This window comes from Lagopus muta, chromosome 16 (genome assembly GCF_023343835.1).
Source record: "Lagopus muta isolate bLagMut1 chromosome 16, bLagMut1 primary, whole genome shotgun sequence".
In the NCBI taxonomy this organism is placed as follows: domain Eukaryota; kingdom Metazoa; phylum Chordata; class Aves; order Galliformes; family Phasianidae; genus Lagopus; species Lagopus muta.
This window is the reverse complement of record NC_064448.1, coordinates 13,092,370-13,105,582: the sequence shown is the minus strand read 5'-3', so window position 1 is coordinate 13,105,582 and position 13,213 is coordinate 13,092,370. Positions and strand designations below refer to the sequence as shown.

General features: G+C 47.0%; 1 protein-coding gene across 1 annotated transcript; it reads left to right on the top strand.

Annotated features, from left to right (window-relative positions):
• Positions 1-3,866: 3,866 nt before the first annotated feature.
• Positions 3,867-11,313, top strand: GHRH (growth hormone releasing hormone). The gene is made up of 7 exons (XM_048962862.1): positions 3,867-4,086; positions 6,556-6,655; positions 7,462-7,593; positions 8,239-8,343; positions 8,903-9,040; positions 9,370-9,466; positions 10,438-11,313. Exons 2-6 carry the CDS (start codon positions 6,576-6,578, stop codon positions 9,431-9,433), a joined length of 519 nt encoding a protein of 172 aa, XP_048818819.1. The 5' UTR covers positions 3,867-4,086; positions 6,556-6,575; the 3' UTR covers positions 9,434-9,466; positions 10,438-11,313.
• Positions 11,314-13,213: the final 1,900 nt, after the last annotated feature.

The following is a 13,213-nucleotide window of genomic DNA, read 5'->3' as shown; positions in this document are numbered from 1 at the left end:
GTTTTCAAACCCTAGTTTTTTCAGCAGAAGCTTTCAAATCAGTGTTTGGAACACAGGGTCCTCAGGAGAGGCATCAGCAGCCGAGGGACCTCAGTGCACCTGAGCACCACGAACCAGGGACAGGGGTAGAATTAACGCCACCTCCCCTTGTTTCTTGACTTTAGTTGTACTGTCCTGTCCTGCGTAACCTTCCAGACAAGGCTCCTTTCCAAATGAAATGAAAGTGGTAGACCGAAGATGCGGTCACTGCTGGCATCTGAGCTCTGTTTGCCAGTGAGGAAGAGGAAGGAGCTGGTATTTAGAGCTAGAAGTTGAGGAGCCAGTAACTCTCAGCTGACTGTAACATACTGACATCTGGCTGAAAGGCTTGGCAGTTCACTTGGGCAGTGCTGAAATGCTCCTGCTGCTCTTCGAGGAGATAAACAGAGCCAGACAGGTGCCGGCTCTATAAATGGTTTGCACCCACAGAGCACATCAGGCCTCTGACAGATACGGATCCTGCAGGCTGATGCCATTTGTTCCATTGTAGTCTGGGTGATGCGGTAATGTTTGAAGATTAAGTAGGCTTTTCAAGCAGGCTTTTAACTCTCTGAGACAGTCTTTTCTAATAGCACATTCTTGTACATTTTGAATTAGGGAATTATTTTCGCTATTTTTAATCTGATCCCCTGCTTCAGACTCATTTTCATAGTCTGAACTGCGATCTCTTCCAGAAGGACCTTTTTCAGGAGATAATTTTGATAATTGTTTGTATTTAGGTTCCTACCAATTTGAATTCCTCAAGGGATGTATTAGTGTTCAAAGGGTCAGCTTTGGAGGCTCTGAAGATCCACATCTCAACATTTTATCCTTTCAAGATGGAGAAGCCAAGACTTGCATAATTTTCTAATGGCAAGTCTTCCAATTTGGGGTTCTCCATTTCTTCCTTAGAAGTAATTATAAGTCTGATCAAACCTGGTCTTTTTCATCTCATTTTGTTTGCTTTCTTGCCACGGAAGTTATTGCATTTTTGTAAAGAAGTTTGGAACAAAAAGTTCTGTGTTTTCATGAATAATGGATAATGTATTAAATGATTGATGGTAACTTAATTATAGTGTGCCTTTGGTCTACCATGTGGGATAAGACATTTGAACTAAAACGTGTACCATGCTACCCATAAGGTGGCAAAGTTAGACCAAAAATATAACTCAATCTTCTCAGTCCGGTGCATCTAATGTAACGTTAGGGCACTTGTGGCAAAGTGGTCACCACCACACTTCTCGAGTGAAAGAAAACCATAGGAAACACTTGGTTTTGTTCTAAAAGGAACGGGGAGCCAGCAGCCACTGCTTGTGACATTTTGGAGAAGTGCAGAAACGCTTTTGACAGAGAAGAACTGGGGATGATTTTCTTTCTTGTCATTTGATGGGTTACTTCTTACTGTCCTTATGTTCGGCCTCCCAAGGTGAGTAGGACCACTTTGCACGCTGCTCAGCTTCTCTGGAGCTGTGTGCTGTGCACCTGGAACAGATGGGAGATTTTTTAAAGCGTGGCATGCAGTCTGGAGGAGGTAAAGCAAAGAGGAAATCAATATCTGGGAAATTGCTGCAGGATCCTAACATTGTGTCCTTCATCAGCAGAGGACCAGCAGTGAAATACAGCTACCTGTCCTGTGCTTCACCCGGGATGGTCACATCTACACAGACACGACTCCAAAATCCAGCAAAAGATACCCGTGGTGGCCTGTACTTGGCCATAGTCTGTTGCTCTGCACCAATGTAGGGCTAGGAAAAAAGGCAGCTATCCACTGTGGGAGGCAACAAGACAGGAAGTCCTGGGGACAGAACAGCTGCTCTGTTCATACTTTGGGAACTCCTAAGCTGTTTCTACCCAATGGAGCCTGGAGGGCTTTTAGAAAATTCTGCTGCCTCCCACAGTTGCCCTGGTCACAAAGAGCTTCTTGTTGCGAGGCCTTTTTGGGTCCAGCTGTGCATGACAGAAGCCCAGTCCAGGCAGAACAGAGAAGCACCTATCACCACAGAGATTTTTACATGGCCTTCTTTGACAGCAGCTCACTTAAGATACAAATGCAGATTATAGCTCTCATAACCCAAGGTGGGCAGCAGGCAGCTATAAATGAGTCAATTATCGACTGATTCCCTTTGAACTGAGAGATATTGCCCTGTATCTTACAGCAGCCCTGTGTAAGGCAGTGGGCCAGGCAGATCGAGAATTAGCTCAGAGACAATCTATAGGATAATATCTTGGAGCAGCGTCGGCTCTCAACTGGTTTAACGGCGTGGGCTGATTCATCTGTGCAGCCGGTGTGGCACCAAGACAGTGGAAGAAAAATAAGCCATGCTGAAAAATTGGTGCACCTGGCCTCACACATGAGAGAATGTGAACAGATTGTTTCAAAAATACAGACAAAAATCCTTTTCCAGTTGCAGAAACAGGGCACAGGAACGTGCATCAGTACAGCAGTTTTGGAAAACCCTGCTCTGTGCTATTCAAGAATACCTTTCTCCAGTGTCCAGAGTAAGGATGATGCACATCTGTCTGCCTGGTCTTACAGCAGACCCTCTCCCCCTGGGCAGGCTGATGCCACTTCTCACAGCTGTAAGGGAAGCAGCAGCTCTCACTTCTCTTCGTGGAGCTGTTTTGCTTTTGAATTATCTCGGAAGTCCTCTGGTCAGCTGCTTACTTGAGGGCCAACTCCAGCTCCTGCTTTGCTCCTTTCAACCCTTCTTGATCTCTTAGGGAAGTTGCCTGGCACTGATTTACACCAAAGGGAATGTGAGCCCTCAGAGCATGTCAAAACTGGAGGTTACAGTCTAGGTACAGAGTGGCTGTTGTTTAATCCTTTGTAGATTTGGCATGCTGAGCTCGCTCACACCTCTGTGTCCACTGGGTTACTGCTTATCAAAACCTTCCAGTCACTGCTCCACTAAGAAGCAAGCCGCAGTGACAATGCCGATTGCTTTGCAAGAAGCAAAGGGGCAGTGGAGTTGGACCAACATTGACTACTTGAATCTCCTGCACATTCCAGCTACATTGCTCTTCCCTGCACTTGGCCTCTGCCAGCAGCAGCTGCGCTGAGTGCAAGGTGATGGCGTCCTGCAGTAGGCAGAGATGAGTCACACACTGCTGGCACTTCCACCCAGCACCAAGGCGTGCAAGCCCCAAGATGGGAAGATCTGGGTTTCTATCAGTTCTGTGCATTGTAAAGTCAGCACTGAAAACAGGCAGAACTCATGCTTTTCACCTCCTTTGAATGGCCCCAGCCTTCCCAGTGCCCCAGCTATGTGTCCTTTTTAAGGGGGGCTTTCACTCCTTGCTCCAGCAGTGACAGCAGCTGCCAGCATGCAGCCCTCCAGGGAAGACATCTGCCTTTTGGCAGAGCACACAAGCAGAGCAGGGCTTCCCAGCTGCTGTGAGCCTGATGTGAAGCTGCTGTGTTTGTGAGGGACTGAAGCATGAACTGCCCCGCTGGTGCTAGCAGATGTGAGTGACAAAGGAGAAGGAGGAAAACGCTCATAATCAAAGAAAAAGAAAATAGCAAAGAGACACCCCCACCCCCCACCCCAGTAGGCAGCGTGAGGAACTATTAATGGTTAACTCTCTTTTATTGTTGGGTAGGAGGAAGAAATGCAATTGCAAAGGGAAAGATAAGTTTACTTTACAAAGCAAATTTGTCAATTACTCTGCCAGATTATCATTGTTGTTATTTGCTTTTCCCTCTCTGAATGATAAAGACATGCAAACAGCCCTAAGCCACAGTCATACCCCTTCCCCACAACCTCCCTGAACACTCGCAAAAAAGAGGATGCTAAACACAGCCTTTGAATCCCATGGGGATAATTGATGCTGTGACGCGCAGAAGCCCACAGGACTCCAGAGGAGCACAGGTATAAGAGGAGGAGCGCACCTCCCCGGCAGGCAGAGGACAGCTGGGGGCAGATCTCAGTGCGCTCCCTGCTCACCGGGGGCCTGGGGTTGGTGCAGGGGACGGCTCCGCAGCGCTCACAGACAGAGGAGAAGTCGTTCCCCTGTTGCAGACACATCGGAGCAGGAGCTGATCCAGGAAGGGCTCGTTTTGAGGGAACGGTAAGTACGGGTCTCTGCATGTGGGTTCAGCAAGATAATTCCAATTTGGAAATCAGAGGCAATTAAACTACACTGAATTGCAATCTAAGCTCGCATTGGTAATTAGCTTTGCTGGATGTAACACCCTTTGTATCACATAGGATTCTGTTGTTTGAAGTTAGAGAAGGAAACAGTAACTGAACTATTGGATAAGGACAAAGCAGTACGGTAATAATACAGGGGAGCCTTGTAAAACTGCCAAGCAGTTACTAAACGAAGCAGAGATTCCTTCTTTTGCTACATCCGTGCAAATTCCTTTCGAAAAATGGATGCCATTCTACTCACCAGTCAGCAAAGTTGTGTTTGTGCCCAAACGAAGTGTGAGCAGGAATGCAACAGCGTGTTCCAGTAACACGGAGCCAGCTGTGAGGCAGTGAGCCCCTTCAAATGAAATATGGTGCTAGAAAAGCAGAAATCCTGGTGTAAAAGTCTGAACTTCACAAACCAGCAGGTGCAATAGAAGCTCCGTTTCATCTCTGCAGTGGTATTTTTGAGACCGATCAGGTAAGATTTTGGGAGTCATAGTCATCAATCTCTCCCAACATCATTCTCACAAACGCCGCTGTGTTAACACTGCACAGGATGGAACGGAGCTACTGTGCTTTAGCTGTTGGAATGGTGCTAAAAGCTCTTCATCTTAAAGCGGAATTTATTAATCATTTTTATCCACATGCTGCCAGAGCAGAAAAGAAAGGCAAATTCTCACCTCGGGAGAATGTGAAGGTGTCACGGCTTTGCAGAGCTGTCATCTGCCCATGTGCAGGGTGATGCTTAAATCCTCTTTTCTGAAACAGCAGGCACTTGTGAGGAGAGGTTGAAAGGCTTTAGGTTTCTTCCCAGAGGAGGCAGACATACCCAAAAAAGCTGAAGGGATGAGAGGCTGATGGCAGCAAGGGGAGAAAAGGCAAAGCAAGATGGGAAGGTGAAACAAAACAAAATAATCACACGAAAAGCAGAGAAAGAAGAAAGAATCTCAAAGGGACAAAAAGTGGCTCTGGGGGAAAATCCAGCACAGGCAATCAAGGCTGCATCCTAGGAAGAAAAAAGGCAAGTGGACAACATGGTGTGAGACTTTCTTCTCATTTACATCGATATTTCACTTCTCAGCTCACATAGTGGCTTTTCTTGGAACTGTATACATCTCCTGGTTGGCATGTCCTTTAGATGCTGGTGCCATGGTCTCCTGGTACCCTCCAACACGTATAGAGTAATCAGTAATTCTGATTTGGAATTTGAGCTATTTAATGGAGAGAGGCACGAGAGGGACATGCTTTTCCAAGCTCAAGTGAAAGATAGAAAACAAATGGAAATCCAGAGCAAGAGTTCTGTGTTTCTCAGTCACCTCTTATGCTGCTTCTGGGCATTCCTCGGCCATCCAAGGGGTGAAGCCCTCCTTTAGAGCAGGTTTGGAGGAAGGGTGCCCTCCTGCACCCAGCTCTGCTCAAATCGGGGCTGTCGGCACTACTGAACAGGGTCCAGAATGAGGAAGGGTTGCACTAAGGAACCCCAATTCATAATGCACCTCTGTGCCCACTGGCTGCCACTCAGCACACCTCCCCTCATCCTGTTACAATTCCATGCTCTCAGCAGCATGCTCCCTTGCACACACGCACAGCACACCAGTGCGTAGAGAAACTTCCCCATGCTGTCCAGTTTGCACTCAGCTGAATGTGGGCAGCTGTACCTGTGCAACGAAACAGTGCTCACTGCTGACATTTTCCATCAGAGCTGCTTCCTGCCACCATCATCCAGAAAATCCAGTGCTTGGAAGGTTCACTGGGGAAATTAGAAACCCAATCAGATCCTTTCCACTTGGAAACTGCTTTTGTTGCAAGTATTGTTAAACATTTGGAAGTTTCTTTTCTTCCCCCCTAAAAACATGAGCTTTTCTCTTTTATGGAGATCAAACATCTTTCCGCCCTTTTCTTGTGTAAAATAACACAGCTGAACAAGGAAACTTCATGTTTTAAAGATCTCCATCCACATTCTGCTTTCTTAAAGAATCTTCTTTGAGCTAAAGATCAATTGCTTTTGATCAAAACCGAGGAATGATGTTAACAGAAATATTCTCCCACCGTCTCTTGCTTCCAGTAACAAAAGCATTGAGTTCACCTGCTGGTGCTGTGCAACCTCGGGCGATTCTTTGCTTTGAGTCGTCCATCGGGGATGCTGGACACACAGCCAGCCTCAGGATGCAAAACACTGCAGTGCTTGTGTGCAGCACACACTGGTGGTGCAGTCCATCCTGCTTTCACCTAAGTCCTGAGAGCTGCACAGGTGTCTCTTATTGGTGGAGAGGGGGCTCCTCTGGGCATAGCTGGGCAGGAGGGGTCACAGGGAGCACGATGGAGGTTGTTGTCCAGTGATGCGGGCTGGTGGGGAGGCTGCTCTGGGCAACTTGTGCCACTGAGTCACTGCTCCATGTTCCAGGTGACTCCAAAGGGTGGAAGATGCTGGATAAGGCCACCCTGTTCCTGTTCCTGCATTTAGTTGCAAGCTCCATCTCCTTTCCTCTCTACCCAGCTCTCAGGTAAGATGTTGAATGTTTCACCCATACTGTAACTCTCCGCCTCACCTCTGACCTTGTGCAAAATAAGCACATGTCAAATGAAGCTTGTCAGACCTTCTGAAAGCCACTGCTGAAAATGTCTTTACTCTGGCTGAATTTTTTGGGAATGCTGCTAGTTTATGGGTAGTTTCCCAAGAACTGACACAATGTCAGACACTTAATGTGGAATATTTCAGCCCAGCAATTGATTTTGGCATTGAATGCTCTGTCCTATAAAGGGAAATCTAGCCATCTCCAGAGCAGCCAGCGCCACCAGCTCCATCACCGACTGAAATTTGTGCCTGAAAGCTACCTGCACTGAAATCAGAACTGCAGATTCAGTATGGGAACTCAACAGCTGCTAATTAATATTTCAAGTATTTCCTTACCAACTGTGAAAAGTTAATATTACTTCCTACCATTACAAATTGATGGATGTACAAAACTGGGCATAGGGCTCTGTAATGTAGATTTGTAATTGTCTCATAGAAAATGCTTTAGACTTGTGCTAAAGCCGTGGCACGACAATGCCATAATTGCTGGAGTTTTGCTTGACATTGCTGGAAGCTCAGAAAACGTATTCGGAGAAGCTTTACCAATTGCCTTTTCACTGCCTCAGGGCAATTTCTGACTGGAGAGAGCGATGTACAAAATCGATGTTACTGAAAAGGTAGGGTAAGAAAAAGGAGAAAGAAAGAAAAAGCAGAATGCAGAGTAATGCTCAAGATGAGCAACCCCTGACTGGTATTTGAGCACATTTCACAGCATGCTTTGGGTTTTTCTTGAAGGTACAGCCCAGGACCTGTTACTGGCAAGTCTGTGAACTTCCATCTCCTGGACCACAGCCTGCTGCAGGGCCATAGTCCCTCAGCAGAGGAACAGGATGAGGAGGGTTTGTTAACAGACCCCACTGAGAAAAGGTTTGTACCTCACCTCTCAGCCCTGCTGCAGCACTTCTGCAGGGAGCACTGTCTTTCAGCAAGCTCTGGAAACCCACAGCATGGCTATTAGAGCTTCTCCTTTCCTCTCCTACCAAGAGACAAGGGATGGTTGGTTGTCTTAAAAACAATTTATCCTTGCAGCACTGAAGGCCATGCATATGGTTTATGCTTCCCTAACCCGTGGATTTTCCGTAGCTTGTGTCCAGGCACAGGCTGGAGAACTGCCCAAGGCTCACCCTGTGTCTGGGACAGGGGTGTCCCACAAAACCACAGTGCTGCTGTAGAGCACAGGAACTCCCCACTCCCAGCTCAGCCCTTTCCCAGTCTGGTTCTTCCTCTTCCCCTTGTTCCTTGACGTCATCTTTGCTTTGCTGGCACTTCTTAGTTGTGTACAAATATCGATCAAAAGATTTATTTTGCTTTGCTGGATGCCACCCTGTCAGGGCCAAACTCTCCCACGTCGTTTTACCCTCCACCACCAACTCAGTTCAATATTCAGTACGTTCACCTGGCACTGAGCTCAGCAGTTACATCTGGTCTGTTAAGACATGTGAAGCACCCACTCTGCAGCAGAAGGCTGACCATGGGCTCGCTGATCACACCTCTTCCTGTCTTCCCCCCCAGGATGCAGCGCCATGCTGATGCCATATTCACTGACAACTACCGCAAATTCCTGGGGCAGATTTCTGCCCGCAAATTCTTACAGACCATCATTGGCAAGCGACTCAGGTAAGGCATGAGGGGTCTGCTGTTGGGACAATGCTTTGCTGACAAATTTTTGTGCACGTAGCAGAAATAGCTGCCTTCTGCTGCAACAGAAGCAATCTTTCCTGCTGCGCTGCACCCAAAAGGACGTTCTGTATCCCCACTTCTAAGATGCCTCTAATCACAGCGATTATCAAGTGGCTCAATTAATTCTTCCCTCCAAGCCTATCAGTGTCAGATCAGCTGAGAGCTCTACTGCATGAGCAACAAGCAGCAGCCTCTGCAGATTAACAGCTGCAACCATCATTCACTGGAAGGAAACACCCATTGTTATGCTGTTGTTCCAGGCCTGTTTGAACATAGAAAACTGCCATTCTATCAGCACTAGGGTAGCTTTGCTTAGATAGATAAGCCCAACTAGGCAGGTGCAAGCCAGCTCTAGGCAAATGCAGCTGTGCTCTCTCAGGGAGAACAGAACAGCCCCAGGCCCAGCAGGCTCTCTGCCATGCTGCTCAGCCAGAGCCATCTGAGCAAGGGACTGAAAGCACCTCACACAGATCTGTTTCTCATCTTCACATGACAGAAACAGCGAGAGCAGTCCAGGAGAAGGGCTGCACGAGCTCCTGACAAGGCGCCAGTCAGACAGCATCCTGATGGACAGCCGTTACCACCAGCAGATGGTACTGAGGGACTTCTTGGGAGCCATGCTGCAGCATCAAAGGTAGGCGGGAGCCACCTTGTTATCTGCTTGCTGCAGGAATGAGACAAGACCCTTTTTGCTGTCTGGCAAACATGAATCAGTAGTGAAGTCACTGGACCAGGTGCTATCTTTCAGATACACCCAGGGAAAGAATAAAGCTCTTACCTGTATGCACAAGCTCACTCCTGGGCAGGTGGGGTGCAGGTAAGTCACAGTTCTGGCCAGCCTGCAGCACTAGCACCTCCCTGTGCTGCCTCTCACCTCCAGAGTTCAGCCAAATAGCAGTGGGGGAAAAAAAATCATCTTGATCCCAGTTAAGGCATCATTCATCCTACTCTGTTCTTTCACAGGCCTCAGGATGTGACCAACAGTCGGTTAGAGGGGTTTCCCAGCACCCTGGCTAAGTTCATGTAAATATTTTTCCCTTTTTCGTCTCCCCATGCTCTGGTGAGTACCATCCCCTGTGCAATTCTGTAAGCACAGCACCCAGCACATGGCTGGAAGGTTCTGCCTTGGCAAAGTCAGCTGCTGCTGCTGTTCACAAGGGACAGAGCATCTGTTGCAATTTCAGGGGAAAAAACTCCCAATGAGTTTTGTTAAATATCAAAAGACCCATTAGACTGAACAGATACCGTCAGTGCTGTGAAGACCCAGGCACATGTTTGCCCAGAACGCCAGCTGGTTTGACTGCTCCAGCGCTCACCCACAGGCACAGCTCTTACTGCAGATCTATCAGCAAACCCAGCAGAACTCCAGTGCCCACTGGTGCAGCTGGGAACAGACTCACAGCAGCCATAAGCAACCTCATAAAGCTGAGGCATTGAATATCAAGGCCATGGCAGAAGCAAACAAAATTCTCCCAGGGAACAGAACCTACCTTTAGATGTCCAGAACATTTCAGGTTTTCCCTCTCAGTGCACTGAATGGGAAATGAAGCCTCACAATGTTCTGTACTCCCCAGTCCTAAAATTAATCATCTGAAACTAGAAATATGCTCTAAACCTTGACAGCCCTGTGGGACTGATTGTCCCCAGATAGGCCATTGCTGCTATCATCTTCATTCACACAAATGTGTTTTCCGTTATGCAGCAATTCCATCTTATTCCTCTGTCTCAGAAGTTAAGCCTGCCTACCCATAGTCAGCATATTATGAAGCAGTGTGAAGAGACCTGTGTGAATATTACGCAGAGAGGGGCTGTGGGTAGCAGGGAAAGACCAGAATGGTACAAAAGAAATGATGCCTATGGATACAGCTGGAAAGCGTGACATTTTGGCATCTTGCTTACCATGCCTGTGTTGGTGGTTCTTCCCATAAGTAAGATGAGCCAAAAAAAATACTCAAAAAAGGGGGGAAAAAAATCTGCATGTGCTCACCAGTAGCTTTTTCTTAATTCTCTTTACCTCCTGTTTCTGTCCAGGATGATTCAGAGCTCGTGGATCTAACTGTACAGTAAACCATTCACAGCAATGAAGACATTCCTGGAGGTGACCAGCTGGAGACTGATGCATACGCTCCTCAAATCTGCTGAAAGGAATGCAGTTCTGATGCACTACTTCATTTACTTCAGTCTTTATTATTTAATTCCCCTCTCTAAACACTGGTTTGTGTAGTGAATCAGAAAAAAAACCACCAAAGCTCTGTGGTTTAACCTCAGGCTGCTAGAATAACCAGCGCACTTGTAATCCTGGAGACATTAATTACTAACTAAAGTTTTCAGATCATGAAGAGCAGCAAAATTTCTGCCAAATCATCACTCTGTTTGAGGGCCCAATTAACGTACACGAGGCCACCAAAAAGCACCTTTGGGCGATTCAGGGAACTGATTACAGCCTCCTCTAAACAGATGCTGATGGCACAACCACCCACAGTTCGGCATAGGGTGAGGTCAGACATGAATCCACACATTTGCCACCCATCACAAGCACTGCTGTGGGCTGTTGGCTCCTGGATAGAGCCCTGGCAGCAAAATTGAATATACAAAGCTTATTACAAGCAGTCACTGATCAGCCTCAAGGTGTTTAAACCAAAGGTACAGCTTTACTCTGCAAGAGTTAAGAGATCTCTGTGCATCAGATTGGGCTGACACTGTTTTAATTCCATGTGCCATGCAGTGGCTCTGAACTCCACCGTGGCTACAGGGTTAAGCAGTAAATGTTTGCACTATCACTTACAAGTTATCTCTCACACAGCGACTTCCTTCCCTGTCACCTGAATTCTTCTGCTGTTTGTGTAATATTTACGTCTTCTGCAATGTAAATAATGTCAGGATGGGGTCTGCACTCCCATCATTAGCAGGGAATAAAAGTTGTTCTAAATAAACCTGTTCAACAGCAGGTCAAGATGACTCTTTGTCTGTTGAGACACTGACTGTGGGCACACAGTGGAAGACAGCACTCAAGGAGGGCTGGCAGGAGCACAGAATACAACTCAGAGCTGTGCTCGCAAAGGACCAGTGCCAACCACTCAGGACCAGGCTGGAAATACACCTGCACACAAACACACTGGGGCCTCTTAAAGTATCCTCCTTGCACCAGAGCAATTCCTTGCTCATCTGCAGTATACATATCATCTCCTTTTCCCTGAAGTGATCACGTTCTACTATAGTAGGCTCCAGCACACGTGGAAATGAGCTCCTACTTGCACCAAACCCCTACAGATCACGTTCTCTCTGTTCAGATTCCAATTCTAGCACTACAAAAAAAGTACCAGCTGCCCAGCAGGTTGGAAAGGAACAAGGGGATGTTGTACATGAGTGAAGCTGTGACAGCAGTAAGTGCTCTAATGGGTCATCTGTAACCCTTACAGAGACAGGGAACTGACACGGCAAGACAGACATCCTTCTGCTTCACAGTGCAGCTGGAGAATGACCTGCAACAGAATGAAGGATCTGAAGTCCCAGTTCAAAGAGTGCTTGTAATGGCCTCAGGCATGTTGGCTGGTGTGACAGAACACTCCAAGGAAAGGAATGTGAAAAGAAAAAAAAAGAAAAAAAAAAACAAAAAAACCCCATTCAAAACAGCAGATTCCTATAGCTGAAAATAAACAAGGTGACAAAAAAAATTGCAGGTGTCATAAAAAAAGGCTCATTTGAACGTTCAAGTTGCTGTCAAAGTGAGGAAACAAACGCTCAAACTCTGGCAGATTAAATGTTTGAAACAAAACAAAGTGTCTGATGAATAAAAGGCCAGAAGAATAAATGCATCCTTTCCTAACAAAAAAGTAGAAAAAAACCCAATAGCAACAAGCAGAGTTTAGGAAATGCATCACAGCAGAACCACACGGTTGTCTTTTTGCATTGGTTCTCTCCTTTGAGAACGTGCCAGAGATCTTCGGAGAGTCAAGTACTGGGATCTCTGTCCTGCCGGGAGCAGCAGCAGAAAAACAAGGTTTGACACAAAGCTGATAGGCGTGTAGTGAAACAAAATAAAACACGAGGCTCCAAGGAACTCAACAGAAAAGGAATCCCAGAGGATATTACCACAAATAGTAGCTTAACTATTTCTTGGTTACAATCCCATTACTCCCAGAAGGCTTGAATCCAGCATGAGATCAGGCTTTTGAAGGAGTGCAGGAGAGTTCATTAAACCCGTACTATCTTCAGCGTCAAGTTCACCGTGAACAAAGGTATGAGTTCACCAGGAACTGGTATGAGAAAGAACAGACACGGTGAGCTAAGCGTGAACGACTGCAGAGGGGAAGAGGCAAGGCGGCTGTGAGGAAGCAGAGCCATGCCTCACACATGCGAGGTGCTGTGCAGGAATTGGCCCCGCGCCCCTCAGCCGCATATTTGCTGGCTGATATCATTCTCTCGGATTTCCAAGAGACGTTTCATGAAGCTCCTCTGCCAAAAGGTCTTTAAAGAAACCCGTCTGACATGGGACACACGGGAGCCAACACATGGATGCAGGGGAGGGAGCCAGGAGCAACTGCTAAGTTTTCCATGTGGAAATTGTTCATCAGGAGAACTCTCCAGAAATCTGCTCCATTCCCCAACATCCTCATCTTCTACCTCCCAGGTCATTAATTCGATGATACAGAATTACTGAATGCAACTTCAAAGTTCAGTGTTACAATAAACGTGAGTGAGAAGGATCCCGCAAAGCTGCTGGGGCAGACACAGGCAGGCAGGAAGCCCACAAGGACACCCAGGGACTCCGGTGGGAGCAGCCCAGCAGCTCCACACAGCCAGGCCT